This window comes from Rhinopithecus roxellana, chromosome 4 (assembly GCF_007565055.1).
Source record: "Rhinopithecus roxellana isolate Shanxi Qingling chromosome 4, ASM756505v1, whole genome shotgun sequence".
NCBI lineage: Eukaryota > Metazoa > Chordata > Mammalia > Primates > Cercopithecidae > Rhinopithecus > Rhinopithecus roxellana.
In genome coordinates, this window is record NC_044552.1 from 147,921,062 (window position 1) to 147,939,834 (window position 18,773).

At 43.7% G+C, this 18,773-nt stretch overlaps 1 protein-coding gene across 8 annotated transcripts in view; it reads right to left on the minus strand.

The window, feature by feature from the left end:
* FAM120B (family with sequence similarity 120B) overlaps positions 1–18,398 on the minus strand; it is an 82,165-nt gene extending 63,767 nt beyond the window's left edge. For all 8 annotated transcript variants that reach the window (XR_004056730.1, XM_030928353.1, XM_030928351.1 and 5 more), the window contains exons 1-3: positions 18,281–18,398; positions 5,874–7,448; positions 1,754–1,934 (exon numbers count right to left, since the gene is read on the minus strand). Coding sequence is in view for 7 of the 8 variants with exons in the window: in XM_030928353.1 (XP_030784213.1) it covers positions 1,754–1,934; positions 5,874–7,427 (1,735 nt within the window). In the remaining variant the exon portion in view is untranslated. The remainder of the gene's footprint in view (positions 1–1,753; positions 1,935–5,873; positions 7,449–18,280) is intronic.
* Positions 18,399–18,773: the final 375 nt, after the last annotated feature.

An 18,773-nucleotide genomic window follows, 5' to 3' on the forward strand; every position in this document is an offset into this window, starting at 1 on the left:
ATACCATATGACCCAGCCATCCCATTATTGGGTATATACCCAAAGGATTATAAATCATGCTGCTATAAAGACACATGCACACGTATGTTTATTGTGGCACTATTCACAATAGCAAAGACTTGGAATCAACCCAACTGTCTATCAGTGACAGACTGGATTGACTGGATTAAGAAAATGTGGTACATATACACCATGGAATACTATGCAGCCATAAAAAAGGATGAGTTCATGTCCTTTGTAGGGACATGGATGTAGCTGGAAACCATCATTCTCAGCAAACTATCGCAAGAACAGAAAACCAAACACCACATGTTCTCACTCATAGGTGGGAACTGAACATTGAGATCACTTGGACACGGGAAGGGGAACATCACATACTGGGGCCTATTGTGGGGAGCGGGGAGGAGGGAGGGATGGCACTAGGAGTTATACCTGATGTAAATGACGAGTTGAAGGGTGCTGATGAGTTGATGGGTGCAGCACACCAACATGGCACATGTACACATATGTAACAAACCTGCACGTTGTGCACATGTACCCTAGAACTTAAAGTATAATAATTTAAAAAAATGATTTAAGTAACATTTGGCTCCAGAGTTTATTACACAGGTTCTTTATTTCCGTTTTTAAATCAGCTTAAACATCTTTCTTCTGTCTGCTTTCTTAGGCCACAGGGGTAAACTCTCACAGTATGTATGGGAGAAAGCAGTGCACGCTGGGTGGCGCTACAGGAATCTAACGAAAACTGGATTAAATAACCCCACTACCCCTGAGCCCCATCATCCAAAAATAATAATGATGACTTTTCCACCTGATGATTCTATCAGCACTTTTAGATCATGTAAGTGTTCACTTTCTGGAACAACAGAGTAAAGTTAATATTGACACATTTGGAAATAATGACGTTTAGGCAAATGGACTACTTTCACCGGTATTCTACTCCTTCTCTCTCTCATCCTGGTAATAGTGTGTAGACCATGTTTCTTACCAACGCACTCTCAAATTAGACCGTAAAGTACCTGTCAAAGGTCTCTGTCTAAAAAAACAAGGCCTTACTGAAATAGAAGGTCACTAAATGCATTCAGCATCTCTGGCTTCTAAGATGAAGTGTTCTTTCACACTCCTGATTCTCCCCAAAACTATTCCAATGGTGAGTTATGGGACCTTCACTAACTTTCTCCTTGGGGTTAAAATTTCTCATTTTCACTGTTTGGGTCATTGATGGTCCACTCTCTACTCTTGTTGCTAAGCACATAATGGAAATATAGACGAGAAAAAACACAAATTTAACTACAAAAACACCAAAGGAAAATTGTTTGTATTTAAAAACATGACATACTAGATTCTGTAAAATTATTTTATAAAAATCACATTTTGAGGGAAGACTAAGTAGACACTGTTTTCTTCTAATAATAAGTATATCCTACTCTCCCCTACAGCAGGAAAGAGTTTTCACATTTTTAAAAAAGCATAAATCCTTTTAAGGCATAAAAATATGACATTTTATAGAAATCATGCATTCTTTTAACACATACTGATCAACTGCCTGCTAATTAGATATAGATGTCAAATGGCACTTCTACTTAATTTTTTACAGATGTCAGTGGTATTCTCAATTACAGATTTGACAGGGAAATAAAACCTATTTAATTGTCTCCACGTCCTGAAAGAATGCACTCTATTTCATGTGGCCAGTTTCTCAGAATTCAACTCCAAACAGAACCTTTCCTAAGAGGGGCCAACCAATTCTCACCTTGACAATCCTCCAGTAAGAGTGAGTAGACTCGCTGTCGGATGGGACGGTAAATGAAGGCCTGGCTGGGTAAGGCCTGGTCAAGCTCATCTTCCAGGGTGTTGCTGCATTCAATCTCTCCACTGCTCATGATGTTGTACACCAGGTAGCTTTCTGCTTGGACATGATGTGTTCTAGCAATCTGTTTGAAATTTAAATACAACTGGATTTCTCCTTAAAAACAAGACAGTAACCTTCAAATAGAAAAAGTCAATGCCTTTCATCATATGGCAGTTTTTCAAGGCCCTCAGAAATGTAATTGACACTGAAATTCATGATATCAAGTTGCCATGTTCTCTTTCCTTGGGACTACCAATTTCAAACTTTCTATTCCCCCTCCTCCGCCTCTCTCCAAACGTCTACGTCTTATCTTCCGCCGTATTTCACTGTTCTGTCTCCTGGATACCCTCCCAGTAACCGGGTGCTCACTACTTCTCACCAGTATTGCTATGAAAGGGTCTTAATCCCCTAGCCCAGTTTCTCTCCTTTCCAACCCATCCTCCACACCACTGCCACACTGCCTTTGAAAACTTTGCTACCCTATTCAAAACATTTGAAAAGGCTACCACAAATCCTTCGCATAGCATTCGAGGCCCCACTATAAAGCCTCAATCTCCTTCTTCTAGCCTTGCACACCATTCCACCGTCATAGAAATGGCCATAATCCAGTCTCAACCGGACATCTTCATTGTTCCTCGAGACTACTCAATCTTCTTCTACCTTCACTTGTGCCCCATAAGAACTTACCCTACCCAGAATCTTTCTCTTCCAATCTTTCCCAGCCTCCCACTTTACAATCCTCTTTCCCTTTAAGGTTCGCCGATGTCACCCTCTCCTCCTCCCTTAGACAGGACCAGCCTCCAGCTTGCTTATGGAGCTCGTATCCTATTTTCCCTGTAACACAGCTGTCTGGTCTGCCTCTCTTATTAAGCTGTAAGCTGCTTAGCATTAGAAGCCGTACTGTATTCATTCACTCATTTGTTCAGAAATTGCTTCCTGAGTGAAAAACCACATGCCAGGCACAGGTGCTTCTCCTCTGTAATGTCAAGACAGTGCTGGCTCATGGTAGGTGATGAGAAACAAGATTTAAATTAATTCCACTTCCTCATTAAATAAGTAGTTAAAATCAGAAGGTCTATCATAGCCTAAATATATAGGTTTCACCTTCCAGTGAATAACATTCTTATTACTGTGAGAATAAGTTCATCTAGATTACTATTCAAAATTTAAATCCAGTCTACTACTAAAGGCATTAAAATGTGATGCTAGGATAACCTGGATACCAGAGACTCTAAATCCTAAGTGTCTCATTTACATGTACTTAAAAAGTCCTAGTTATGTTGATTCATTATTCTTAGGCTTCAGTCTTAATCTCTGTTCCTTACCTTCTTCCTTAAGAAAATGGGTTTAATAAAAAAGTGCCCGGCTCTGAGGACTATTGTGTGGATTAAATGAGTCAATATAAGAAAAACACTTGTCCTGAGGTGTGGCTTGCAGCTCACTGCCAATGCATGTTCTATAGGATTATAAGACTAGCCAGCCAGGCGTGGTGGCTCATGCCTATAATCCCAGCACTTTGGGAGGTCGAGGCAGGTAGATCAGTTGAGGTCAGGAGTTCAAGGCCAGCCTGGGCAACACGGCAAAACCCATCTCTACTAAAAGATACAAAAATTAGCTGGGCGTAGTGGAGTGTGCCTGTAGTCCCAGCTACTCAGGAGGCTGAGGTGGGAGAATTGCTTGAACCTGGGAGGCGGAGGATAACCTGCCACTGCCCTGCAACCTGGGTGACAGTGAGACCCTGTCTCAAAGAAACAAACAAACTCTCAATTGATCTTCCAAAATGCTGAAATAGAGAAGACACAGATATGGCTGTGGTTATGTGTGTACCCAATGTAACTGTTGTGCCCACAGCCTTTCTACCTGAGCATTTTTCCAGGGTGACTGTGTATAGTTAAAATACATGTTGGAATTTTAGTTGCCTATTAGGGTTGGAAGATGACACTGCAAAAAATTTTTATAGAGAAAGTGTAAGGGCAATGTAAGAAACTTCAAAACTGTTTTCAAAGATACAATTAAGTTAAATCCATGTGAACAACTCGACCCACTACTTTGCCCAGGCACTCCCTTCCTGTGAGGACTCTCCCTGACCCCGCCTTCCCCAACAAAGGCTCTTCCACTGCCAAACCCCCTGCTGGCTTTGCCTCCACTCCCAACCCTGTGCTGCAGTAACTCTGAGGCCACCAGGACCTCCTCATGACTGACCCAAGTGCCTATGTCTAGTCCTATTCCACTTCTTTACCTCTGTAGCCTGTGATACTCTTGTTTCTTTTCTCATTCGCGAAACCTGCCCCCTTGGACTTTTGTGGGGATTATCCCCTCCTTATTCTCCTTCCTCCTCTGCTCACTCCTGATCTCTCAGTGGAGTGTCCCTTAGTCTCCATCCCACATCATCTTTTACTTTACACATAAAATAGGATAACTCCCAGATGCCTGTCTCTTGCCAGTAATAGAACTTTAGGCCCATATTGCACGACCAGAACATGTGTTAGAGGTACCATCTACTCAACTAAAATATAACCCACTTAATCTTCTCCTCCCTGTCAAACCTTTCCTCTTCCTTCCTTAGATTAACAACATCTACCATCCCTGGTGCTCCAGGAGGAACTTCACCTCCACAGCAAGACTTATTTATTAGTTTCACTTCTGAAACATTTCTTGAATTTGTTTCTTCCTCTTTCCACTGCCATTTTCCTAATTCTAGCTCTTTCGTATTTTACCTGAGTTTCTGCAATGGCCACTTTAACTCCACTCACTGCACTGTAATGTTTCTAAAACCAAAAATCTGATCACATCAATATACCTGCTTACAAAAATCGAATGCTGGTTGGCTGGCAGGTTCACATCGCTGCCCTCCAGGTCTCACCACACAGCTGCTCAGCTGCTGTCCAGGCCTGAGTTCTGCATCAGACTTGGGGCAGGAGCTTCCTTACACATCTATGTAGCTGTAACTAGATGAAAGATGGTGGCGTTCACAGCACCGGGAACAAGGAAAGGTGTGTGGTTAAGATAGTTAAGTTTGGTTTAGAACTTGCTGAGATACCTCTGAGACATTCATGTGGACACAGACCTCTTCTGTAAAACAAGGATAAGTCTATCTCACAGGGCTGTTGAGAAGATCTCATGAGAAAAGTTACCTAATGCACCTACCACAGAACCTCATACGTAGTGGCCCCCCTTCAAAAATCTTCAAAGGTGCTATAATACTTTCAGAATTAAGGCCAAATTCTTCATGTGGCATTTAATAACCTTCCCAGTTTGGCTTTGCCTACCTTTTCCCATTTTTTCCTCCAAACCCCACGCTCCAGCCTAGCCTTTCTCCCTGTGCCCCCGAGTGATGCAGATTCGAAACCTACACCTTTAGTACTTCCACAACTCCCAAGTATTTGCTTATTCAATGCATATTTTGGCTGCCCCATTAAGGTCTGGCTCCAGTTCTACCTCTTTGGGGAATTTTTCCCTGTACTTTATTTATTTTTGTGACAGAGTTTTGCTCTCATTGCCCAGGCTGGAATGCAAATGGCATGATCTCAGCTCACTGCAACCTCCGCCTCCCAGGTTCAAGCAAGTCTCCCGTCTCAGCCTCCCGAGTAGCTGGGATCGCATGTGTGTGCCACCATGCCCAGCTGATTTTTGTACTTGTAGTAGAGATGGGGTTTCACCATGTGGGTCAGGCTGGTCTTGAACTCCTGACCTCAGGTGATCCACCTGCTTTGGCCTCCCAAAGTGCTGGGATTACAGGTGTGAGCCACCGCACCCAGCCTTCTCCCTGTACTTTAACCCACAAAGTTCTCTTTCTCTCTCGTATTCTTACAGCACTTTTCTGTAATATTCATGTGATACTATCCAACACTGGTTATGAGTTTTCACACATATAATGTCACACTTCCTAACAAGCTTATAGACTCCTGTTGTGCATCCTCTCACAGTGGCCAAACACCGAAGCAGTAATGGATCTTCACTAACAAATCCGTCAGTGGATATATTTTCAGTCATGGCATATTGGCTGGGCAGATCCACATACCTTTAAGATTTCAGTGTCTGAAACCATGGTTACTTGCTGCTTTATTTCAGGCCCCACATTCGTGGGGTCTTCTTGTTTAATTTCAGGGTTTGTACACATGAGAGCTTCTAGCTTAAATTCAAAATCTGTTGCTACAGGTAATTTTTGATTGATTCCAGGGTGTGTACACATGGAGTCTTTTTGCTTGGATATAGGATCTGTACATATGGGAACTTCCTGTTTGGATTCATGGCCTGTACACAAAATTTCTTGCCTAGATTCAGGGTCTGTCCATATTAAAACTTCTTGCCTGGATTGAGGGCCTGTACACATGGGAACTTCTTGCCTGGGTTCAGGGTCTGAACACGTGGGAACTTCTTGCCTGGATTCAGGGTCTGAACACATGGGAACTTCTTGCCTGGATTCAGGGTCTGAACACATGGGAACTTCTTGCCTGGATTCAGGGCCTGTACACATGGGAACTTCTTGCCTGGGTTCAGGGTCTGAATACATGGGAACTTCTTGCTTGGATTCAGGGTCTGAACACATGGGAACTTCTTCCCTGGACTCAGGGTCCGAACTCATGGATATTACTTGCTTGTCCAAAGTTAGTATACCTTTGGGTTTTTGGAAAACCCATGGAGATTTCTGTCCTGGTAAAAGATATGATGCCATTCCTTTATAAAAAAGAGCTTTGTTTGGTCCCAGAGGTAATAACTCTTCTAATTTTTTCTCACCTTGATACAAGTGAAGAACTTTCGATATATGGTCTGACACAGCTAATATGATGTTACCTTTTTTGTCAAAGTTCTCCTTTACAGAGGTGTAGGATGATAAGCATTTGTACCTAAAGCTTTCAAACATGCCCTCTGGGATTATGTCGTTGCCAAGGAGGCAGGCCAGAAGAGGAAGGTCGGCTACACGGAGGCCCAGACTCTCACAGAGCTTCTCTCTGCAGAGCATGACAGTGTCCAGGCTCTCTAGGCAGAGCTCACTAATTGAAAAGTAGGGACAAGTGTCATAGATTAGGTAATCAGTGTCTTCCCCCAGAATCCCAAGGCAGTTATGCTGGAGGCCATAGGAAGCTACCTCATAATCTGCTTCCTGTAAGGAACACAAAGTTTCCTGGCCCAGTGTCTTTAGAGCAAATCGTGTAAACACAGCTAACCCTGAGGGGATGAAAAACATATTTCTGCCTGGCTGCTCCTTGTGTGACTTGATGTAATGAAAAATCCTGGATATCTCCCTATTGTTCTTGAGCCGTCGTTTCACCCATTCATCTCTCTTATCCTGCTCCACCATGCCATCAAAGAAGAATATCAACTTGATCCCAACCGCCGTAAAAGTTTTAACAAAATCTCGCAAAGCAGAAAAGTATTCTCGCCACTGGCCACCGCAGATCCAAGACTCTGGAGTATACCAGTATCTGAGACAACACATGGCATCAACCACAATGGTAGGGGTACATCCAGGATACTTGCTTCGGTGGTGCTCTGCCAGTTCTTTGAAATTCACAACTGTACATATATGTGGACAGGTACTTCCCACAAATCCTTGCAAACCTCTCACACCCATAACTGAACTCCGGGAAAGGATCTGGAAAGAAAAATAAATTAATCAGTAATTATGGCATTATCATTAGACATATGGCACCTTTCAAAGCAAACACAGTAGTTAATATTCACACTGTTTCCAAAAACATTCTTGTCTCTGAGGTAACATGATATGCTGGTTAGGAGCCTGAAGAGTTCTCAATTCAAACATATGAGGAACTTTACCTAAGTCTAAGTTAATTACTTGAGCTGGGCTTTCACAAGGACAAGAGAGTGTAGCAGTCTTTGAATGTTTTCACTAAGATTATTATTCAAGGTATTTCTTGATAAAATTCAAAAAGACATTAAGTTTTCAAAGTAGTAGTATTTCTCACCTAGGGGCTCAGAAGTTACTGTCAAAAATCTAAAACATAAATTGAAACACCACATGGATGATTCTCAAGCTCATTTTTCTGAGTAAAAGAAGTCAGACAAAAAGAGTACACACTATGACTCAACTTACATAGAATTCTAGTTCCTGAAGAGTTAGGCTAACCCCTAGGGACAGAAAGCAGGTCAGCAGTTGCCTGGGATGGGGACAGACGGTGGAGGGAAGGATTACCAAGGGGATACTTTTGGGGGTGACAGATACATTCACCACTTAGTGGTCATGGTTTTACAAGTATATGTGTATGTTAAAACCTACCAAACTGTATACTGCAAACATATGTCACATACACCTGAATAAAGGCGTTAAGAAAGCCACATAAAATTCACTATGCCGAATGTTGTAGTATCTCAGATAGTGACTGACTGACTTTGCAGAGAAACTGTGCATTTGGAAATTTAAAAACAGATACAAAGTAGTTTACAGTTACACTTTGGAATCTGGAAAAGGTATGAGCACAATATTGTATATGATGTTATAAAAGGCGTCCTTCAAGTAGGCAATGATGGGTGTCAACGGTCAGAAAAACTCCATGCTGACATTCTTTATGATCTATGCTTTTTCCACTACAGTTTTCTTTAAGATTCATGCAGGCTCTATGTGCTTTGATAAAACACAACAAAAAATTCTTAATATGCAAACAGCAACACAAAAGCAACAACGCCCCTCCTGGACAGGCTGAAGGCAGCAGGCACCGGGTGACTAAGCACATGGGTATCTCTTGTGTTCAGGGTATTTCCCAGCTGCCAGGCAGAGGTGAGCACTTTACACAGACATTCTAATCTTTAGGGTGACCCTGACATGTAAGTATTATCCGCTTTATTCTACAAATGAATAAACTATAAATTGTCAGGTTGAGAAAAGGCATCCTCATAGGACTATCTTTTAAGACTTTACTGATTTTTTTTTTTTTTTTTTTTTTGAGACCAGGTCTCACTCTGTTGCCTCATCTGGAGTGCAGTGGTGTGATCACAGTTTACTGCAGCCTCAACCTACCAGTTCAAGCCATCCTCTTGTCTCAGCTGCCACCAAACCTGGCTGATTTTTAAAAAAAAATTTTAGTAGAGACAAGATCTCACTATGTTGTGTTGTCCAGGCTGGTCTCAAACTCTCGAACTCAAGTGATCCTCCTACCTCAGCCTCCCAAAGTGCTGGGATTACAAGCATGAGCCACTGTGCCCAACCAGAATTTACTGATTTTTCATGGGCTCTAGCCCCTAACAGTAGAATTTGAAGGTATCCGTTTAATAGCCACATTACTGTGATTTTCATTAATTGCATAATGAAAATATGCAAAAATTGGGTGAACATAAAGAGCACACATTTTAAGTTGACATTTAGAAAGGTCTTGCTCATAAAGTTATTAAATATAATGGGATACATTCATACATCTACACCAAATCACTACAGTATTGTGACTTGTAAAGAGTTTATCTTGGAAACACAGCCAAGGTATTTGAGTTTTTGAAGTGGAAAGTAGGCTTCATATGTGATTATGTCAACTGTAAGGAGGTTCTACGGGATGGACCCTATGTCCCAGAAGGTTACACTCTTATTTCTGAAAAAGGGTATTCTTCTTCATTTGTTATTCCAACAGAGTAGACAGGGGACAGTCGTTGGAAAGGAAATACAAGAATACAAAGAAGGTTGGTCAAAATGGATTTTAAAAGAAGGCTTAGATTTCATCAGCTCTAGACGATTGCTGTATGCCTGGCTTTAATTTAAAGAGGGCTTGCATGGTTTGCTGATTATGAGCTGGCTAAAGATAAGCCTCACAAATCTCGAGTGTGACTTGATTTCTATGCTGTGAGGGAAGGCCCCACTTCTCTCACCAAGCTCTGTGCTGGCTGCTGCGGGCCCAGGAGAGACCCTGGACAGCAAAAAGGGAAAAGAAAGGAACAGCATTTGAATGCAGTCAAAGCAGAGGACTGAACCTGACTGCAAGCCAGGTCCTAGGGTTCACTGCACACCCACTGTGGTCAGAAGCCAGCAGCCAGTGGGGCTCTTGGGCCAGGCAGTTTCCAGAGTTACGGGTTGGACTGCTCAAGACACACAGGACCAATTTCTCACAGTTTAAATCATGAGTTCGAGTGTGACACTACAATATGCTCTTCTACAGTATTCACCAAGAAAAAGTGGGGTAGCAAAGGTTTTGGGAACTTGTGATATTAGAGGATGCCTTCCAGTATTTCAGTATCTTCAAAGTGCTATAATACAACATCCATTAATCAATGCAATTAGTGACGCAGGGAATTAAATGTATAAAAAGGTATGGAAAATTCCATGGATATCTCTTTAAATTTTTTTTCTTTTTTTAAGCCTTTCATTGCTAAGACCATATATGGAGGCTTTTCATTTTCTAAAGGTGGTTATTATAGGATGGCTGGGGAAAATAATATGTGTATATAAAAGTCATTCTATCTGCAAATTATATAAGAAATTTTCATTATCTAGGTAATCATTGTTTAGAAAGAAAACATAAGTTATTTCTCATTAGGGAGGAGTCTAATTGCCCTAAATACGGCCTGGGACCCTTTGGGGATCACTCCCTTTAATGTGGGCCTCACCATCCTGTCTTATCCCAGCACCTGGCACAACATCTGCATGGGACAGGCCCAGTATTTGAATGAATAAATGAATTAATCCAAGGACAGTATAGAAACAGAAATCAGGAATCAGTAAGTTACAGACTTCAATTATCGCCAAAGAAGCAGTGCAAAGTAGAATCACTGCCCTCAAGCAGCTTACAAAGGGTTTGGGAAACAAAGCATCAGCAGGAAATCCTAGTAAGGAGCTGCAGCAGGCGTAAGGTACAGCTGGAGGCTGCCTCGTTCCTGGGGCTGGCTCATTCTCCTGACAGCCGGACCAGTTCCAGGGTATTGGGTTACCAGCAAACGGGGAAGTGGAAAGAGGAAAGAGAGGTCCAGAAGCTCCTTTACTATAATCTTTCAACTTACAGACACTTGAGGTTAAGAGCAATGTGCTCAGCATAAACGAAACTGCCTGACATTGACGGACGCACACACAGTGAGGACGACTCGTCTGGCGTCACTCTGGACACAGGGATGAGGGGCTTACGGATAGCCCAAGGGCAACTCCCCACATGGACAGCAGCCTCTGCAGGACAACCAATAGCTGACTGCTGTAACCACCTCAACACACTCCCAGCATCTACGCCATGGCAAAGCATACGTGTCGAAAGCTACAAGTGTAACTCAGGCAAGTGGTAATGAGCTCAAGGGCACTTAAGAGACAGGGAAGCTGGATCAGAGCACTAAAGGAGCTCAGGCTCACACAGTCCATCACCAAAGGCACACTGGAATAAGCAAGGTGAGCTGGAGACAATCAAACCGTAATCTCGAAATAATTCACATCTCGAATCTACAAACTAGCACATAACCCCACAATGTCTCTACTCTAATGGAGTAAGCAGCAAAGCCAAACAGAGGTAAAACTGTTAGAAAATTAAATAATCTTGCGTTAGTCTGAAACAACAGCCCACTATGACAATACAAAACACGAAGTCTTCTTTTTTCTTGTTTTGTTTCCAAGCACAAAGTAATTTTTCTTTCTTTCTTTTTTTTTTTTTTTTTTTTTTGAGACGGAGTCTCGCTCTGTCGCCCAGGCTGGAGTGCAGTGGCCGGATCTCAGCTCACTGCAAGCTCCGCCTCCCGGGTTTACGCCATTCTCCTGCCTCAGCCTCCTGAGTAGCTGGGACTACAGGCGCCCGCCACCTCGCCCGGCTAGTTTTTTGTATTTTTAGTAGAGACGGGGTTTCACCGTGTTAGCCAGGATGGTCTGGATCTCCTGACCTCGTGATCCGCCCGCCTCGGCCTCCCAAAGTGCTGGGATTACAGGCTTGAGCCACCGCGCCCGGCCTTAATTTTTCTTTCAATGGTAACTTTTGGCTGAGCCTGGGTCCAGGCTCTCCCAGTGATGTTCCCCCATGGCTTGTTGTGGAATATCTGAGGTCTGTTGTTTCTTCTCTCCTCTCCTCCCCCGCCTAAAAAGTGAAACTCATAGGGACCTCTTTAACACCAGTTGTGTCAGAACAGGGACCAAAAATCCCAGGAGATGAATAGTTATCCCTCGCCAGCACACAGGATAGCATCTGCTGAAGGGTTATAATTTATGAATGCACAAACAACCAGGTGAATAAATAAGGGTGGGTGCCAGTTAAGTTGGTCTTGATGCTTCAGAAGATCTCCATATAGGGGTCATTAAACCGCTGAGCTTTGCAAGAATTTCCAACCACCGATAAAGACTCTCACCTTGACTCTCACCTTCACCATACTTTTGATAGGGCCTTGAGCCCTCTTCTCTACCAGGCCTCAATCTGGGGCTTTTAGCAAGAATCCTGCTCAGTTTAGAGAACCCACCTTTGATATCTGGCCACCCTGGCCTGCCTTCAGCAAGAATTTCCCTGTCCCCGATGTCTTCCCTCAGAAATGCCCACCCCTCACCCTCACTCTCTTTGTTGGTTGTAAATCCCCAGCTGTCCTTACCGTGTTCAGAGTGGAGCCAGATCTCTGTCCTTCACTGCAACAGAATTGAGTAAAATCTTCCTACTGCTTGAACTAAGGTCAGAATTTCAACATCGGCACCTCAAAGAAAGCCTATAGCTATTACGTATTTTAAAATTTCTAGGAATAGATGTGTAGACTCAGGGTGCCCTGGAGGATACCTCAGAACAGTCGGGCCACGACCACTGGTGCCAGCGCATGATGTCACAGGGGAAGTGGGAGAACGATGGGCAGAGTTTTGTTGATAAAAGGAAAAGTTCCAGAATAAAATGCAACAGTCCAGATTCTAACTGCCACTTAGCAACGGTGAAATTGTGGTACAATTTTATTTATAATTATAAATTTGTTCATCAAACATGTGTATCAATTGTCTAAAGTTTAGTAAAATCTGTCCAACATGTTAAAATTCTTAAATTATCACAAATTTTAAAACAAAGACATAAATTTTAGTAAGGTTTTATTGTATTTATAATTTTTATAAGCTAGATTACTTTTTAATATTGGGAAATATACTAGTTTGTAAAAAAAAAACTGATTAAAAAAATGAACCATTGGCAGAAAATTCAGAGAAAACACAAGAAAAAAATTTTAAACATTTTACATATTTCAGCCTTTTTCTACTATTCACTGCTTCTAAAAATTGAGATTATACTTGTGTAATCTGTTTTTGTGTCCAATTTGTTCTACATTCCCAACTCATAATGTTACTATTCTCCCACAGTGTCATGTATAACAGATGTACAACATGGACAGGAGTTCTCTAACTCTGCTGGAGGACACCTGGAGTATTTCCAACACTGTATGCCATAACTAAGAATGTGAAACGCATCCTCGCATATCAATCTTAGAGATCTCTCATCATTTCCTTAGTACCTCAGACAGGAAGCTGCTGACTCACGGCACAGGCACTCATGGGCAGTTTTTCTCCAGAAGCATTGTATCAAGAATAGACCCACTTGTAACTCATGACTATTCAGCTCTCTTCAACAATATCAGGTCATTTTATTTGAAAATAAACATGGCTTACTCATTCAGCAAGCACCTTTATGTCAGACATTGGAGTAGTCACTGAGCTATGAACAAGACAGATGAGGTCCCTGCCCTCCAGCAGTCAACAGTCTCCTGGACACAGGTGTAGGACTGCAAAGGTAAGAGTGTTGGGGAATTTTCAGCAGGGAGCGCCAACCTCGTTTAGGGCTCTAAGACAATCCCCTGAGGAGAGGGTAAAGGGAAGGCCTGAAGACAGGCAGGTGTGGCCAGAGGAAGGCATGAGCAACATGGAGGAAATATTTTTAAGGTCTATAAGGTATCTTTTTTCAAATTATTAGGTGCTTAAAACATCTGCTCTATTAAGTAGTTTAATGTAACTTGCAACTGTATTTATAAATTTGTTCATCAAGTGTAGAAATGGGAAAAAAAAAAAAACCCACCTTCAGTATGTCTAGAACCTATTTTAGGGGAAGATGAAGAGATGAGATACTGCTAGAGGAGTTGGGGCCAGGTGAGTGAAAGGCCTGGCAAACCAAGCTAAAATGTTCACACTTCATCCGAAGGGAAATGATATGTCACTAAGGACTCGAGCAAGTGCATTTCAGAAACACTGCTCTGCCTATGTTCTGGGGATGGGTGGAGGCAGGCAAGACAGGAGTCAGATGGTCCATCGTGAACCAGGTGCTACGGCTGTTCAGCATCCACTCTCCCTCCCTATTCTGGGAGAATCCCAAGGCTAGAGGGATGCAGGGCCACTTCCTATCACAGAAGAAAAAGACGGGCAGAGAGACTCTTCTATCCCCCCACAAAGAACATGAGATCTAAACTCAACCAAATTCCCACATTCATTCATAAATACTCATTCAGGATTTACTGTGCTCCAAGGCCTGTGTTAGGAGCCGTGGATACAGCAATGAATAAGACAAGATTCCCAGCTAAGACCATGAACCCTGAGGAAGGAGGCAAGCAAAGACTCGGAGTCCTCTAAGAAGCAGAGAGTTTTGGGTGGGGGCTGTAACACATATATCAAAATGTACCTAACTGTTAAGTGTGTGCAGTCTACTCCAAAAGTCCCATGGCAGCCCCTCTAGTCCCACTGGCCCAGATTAGAGCACATTATCGGTTTTGTGCAGCCTCTTAAGTCAAAGACACATTCCAGCAGCAAAGAAGAAGGCAGGAGTCACTTTGGGGAGGCAGCAAACTTTGTGTCAGGTGAAATCACCTGCCTGAAGCCACAAGCAGTAATTAACAAGGAGGCCAGGATTTGAATCCACCTGACTCCACAGCCCAGCTGCCTTTCACGAGGCCACAACCCTCACTTGGCAATGCTGTAGGTTAGTGATCTGGTCATTGCTGTGTGCTGCCAGTGGGGCAAAGGCCTCACCACAGACCCACCCTGTGGGATGTGTCCTTACTCTCCTTCCTACATTATTCCCAGTCACCAGCCTATCACTGGGCCCTGGGAGGAGGATGGGGAATTAAGGAGACTCTCTGGCTTCTCCCAGCAACCCAGAACGCTGGTGCCCTCGGCCTTTCCTACCCACACTGCACTCTACAAAACCCCTCAGAGGCTCTTGCAGCATAAACAACTTATTCACAAGACACTTATTTAGGCTCTTATTATCATCTACGGACGACTTTTCTACTCAGTTCTAACAATTAGCTCCTAAACCCATAGTAGAGAAAAATATAGAAACTTTGGGCAGGAAAACTGACAGCAGTTAGAAGTGCTAACAGCTGACTCAATGAAATAGGACAGAAAACTTTTAAAAACTGGAAAGATGCAAAAACCCCCACAGGAAATAGCTGTATATGCCTCAATAACCCTAACAACATTACTGTTCACATCACAACATAACACATTATATTTGAAATGGTCACTTGAGATCACTGAGGAAAGTTTACATCACATTCAGCACATTCTATTTAAGAACACAGGAAATAATATACTTCAGGAAGATTCCCAACCTAAACGGGATATTTTGGTGCTTAATGGGCAAAAACCTAATCTAGCCAGAAAACTCCTCTGCTATTCAGAAATTAATATCCTTTTGTCATAGTTAGCCATAGTTTTATTGTAAATGACTTTCTAATAATTTGCACAAATCCAAATTAAATTAATTCTTTGGACTAAAGTCCTAATAGGAACACTATCAACACTGCCCACTTTTATAGAACCTAGTGTGTAGATACATATGGATGTGCACAGATAGGTATTAACACATGGAAACACCGAAGGATATAATTTACTCCATCTTACATTAAATGTTCTATAATAAGAGCTGACTAAAATAGATTCCTCCTTATTATTTGTTTATAAGGAAAACAGTACTCAGAAGCTGGCTTTTTTTGGTTAAGGGAGGCCCTGATTTACTGTACAGCTGAAGACAAATCATTTAACCTCTTTGTACATCACTGATTTCCTCATTTGTAAAAATAAGATAATTATTTACTTCTCATATTAGGGAGATTTAAAACTACTACTAAAAAATTCCTTAGAAATACCTTATCTTTGCATAAATAATTTAAACTTTAAACATGTTTTAAATCTGAAGATTTTCCAACAGAACACAAATTAAAATTATTTATACTCATTATAAAGCTCTATAAAACTAACTGGTGGCATTTTCAAAGTAATAAATCAAAAGTCGCAATAAATTCCTGTGTGAATTCACATAGTGTATAACCCCAGTTTCCACGGAATTAAGAGTTGCTTTTATGATTTCCATGAAGTGGACTATCCTTCTTAGCATCAATCTTTTCTTAAAAGGGGGTGGCAACTCAGCAGTTAAATAAATCTAACAATACAGGCATTTAAGCTTGCAACAAAGAAGTTACAAAGATCCTGTCCAACATGCTGAGTTACTAAGCTCTGACATCTTCCTCCTGACATTAGAGCTAAATAAAGTCAGGTTATGGCAGGAACTTGATCAGTTCCATTCATTCACATTTTTTCCTCCATGCCTAAATAAAAAGCACACACCAGAAGAGGAAGAAGTAGGAGGTAGGGAAGGGAAGGGGTCTGAAGGACAAAAATGCAAATCTCAAGGAAGGATATGACAAATAGCCAGTCTTGCAGGGATCTAAGTTGTAAAAGACTTGAAACACACCATTTGGGAACCCTCTTTTCAAAAAAGCATACAAATTATAAACACAAGATCTCTGAGGTCTCCTAGGTAAGGGCCCATGCAAGTGACAGACCCAGAAACCTGAACTTCATTAGCTTTACAGTAAATCTGCCCCATAAATGGTATCCAGATTCAGGATCATGGATGGGGTAGAATCTCAGAATGCTAAAAACTACGTTACCCCAGATGTCACCTACTGTAGTTTTCTCAGTGGGCCACAGGTGGTCAGAGATTTCAGTATGTCTGGAAATTAGGTGGTTAGAAACTAAGCAAAAAAACTGGAAGGTCAAAGTAGTCACAAAATGGGTGTGTGTGGGGGTGTGCGTGCGTGTGAAGATGAGCGGTGAGGACCCTGACCCAGCAATGGTGTTGGTGCTTTTCAAGAATACATCTGGTAAGAAGGCTCAATTAGAGTTCCAAAACAAAAGGAATGGCAAAGTCAGGGGGAAAATCCACTAATGACGGAGCTGGGAAATGGCAGAAATGGGATGAAGAAGGTATCAGAACACAGACTGTGAAGGCTGTAGTGATGACAGAGGGTGGCTCCTAACAGTAAAGTCCAAAGGTGGGCAGGTCAAAGAGCCTATGTGAAGGGGAGGTCAGAGAAAGGTCAAAAACAAAAGCATGACACTAGACATGGAGGAACTTGGGAGTACAGCTGCGGATAAGATGCTCTCACATATTCAGGAGATGGAGGTTAGGACCCTGCTGCTCCAGATATGGTCCCCATTCTGGGCTTTTCCCTCTCCATACTTCTCCACTCAAGGACTCAGGCCACGAGAAAGTCCACCTTCTCACTTCTTTACCTCCAGGTTCTCTCCACTACCACTTCGGGGTTTCCAGTCCCTGAACGACGACAAAAGCCTTTTGTCTGTCTACAGTCACCTTCATCCCCACCCCTGTATCTGCCAGACTGAATCTCTTTCACGCTAAGATCTGATCACATCACTTCCTTGCCCCATATGCTCTTTAGCTTCCTTCCTGCCATTCCCCATCCCTAACCAACATTTCTTGTCTCACAAATGCTCAACTCCTAGTTCCCAGAATATGTCAGACTGTCTGAAACCGTCATGTCTTAATCATTTATGTTCTTACTGCCAGGAATAGGCTCTCAACTCTCGTTCACCTCCCAACTCCTGCTTACTCAAAATTCTGCTCAAATCCCACCTTTATGGAAATTTCCTGGACCCTCTGGGCAAATCACCCTCTAAGGTACCCTTTCCTTTCTGCATCGTAGGATCTGCTTGACGCTCAGTGTTGTCCCACGGGTCTGTAAACTCCTTGCTGGTAGAGAACCCTGTCTTTCTGTCGTTCCCCAAGGAGTTGGGGTCCTGACTCAGGGATATGGGATAAAAGTGAAGAGATCAGAGGATGCCTCTCTCTTCTAAGGACGACCAGAAAAGTCGTGCAACTATGAAGGATAACAGATCTGACCCAAAAATGAGACACAGGAGCCAAACGCACATCTTAAGGGAGGGAGTCGAGGCCACAGGTGACCTCAAGATGGGGCAGGCAAGGCGAGGAGCTGCGGGTCGCGAGGTCGGGGAACACGCGACGACGCGGACCAGGGCCCGGCAGGAGGGTCCTGCGCAGGGGCAGGGACGACGACAGGCCCGGCAGCGGGGAAGCGAGGATCCCATGATGTCGCAGCCGCGGTGACTAGGGCAGAAGCACGGCCAGGACGGCATCCGGGACCGGGCAGAGGCCGAGAGGCTGACGCGCACAAGGGTCGGACGCGGGTAAAGGACGGTCACGCAGGCCGGAAGCGGCCCGGACGGCGCGAGGGTGCCCGCGGGCCCGGCCCTACCTAGAGATGCGCCAACACCAGCCGCAACACGCCCGCTGCACCCTAGGCCCAGCAGCCTCAGCCACCGCCACAGCCGCCTCGTTCACTTCCGCTTCCGCTCCAGGCGCTTCCGCTCGGGACTTGGCAGGTTCGCAGGGGCGGGGTCTCTGTGGCCGTTGCGAGAGTGAGGCGCGCAGGCGTCGTGGGTGGGGCGGGGAGAGAGACGCGCAGGCGCAGGGAGCAGGGGCGCGGCGCGCAGGCGCCGGCGGAGTGGGACGCCACGGCCTGTTGCCACAGCAACTGCGCTGATGCTCCCGACCTCGGGTCCCGCAGTCAGGTAGCTGCCCGCTGGCGTCGGGGGGGTGCCGCCCTTGAACGTCTTTGTTCATACACTGTCCTGCGGCCGGGATTGTGTCTTGATGCTGCATGCCGGTCTTTGTCCTGCCACAGGCACGGAGGACCGGCGGCTCCCGGGGCTTGAGGCCGCAGTGTCCTATCGCGGCCGGGAGACTCT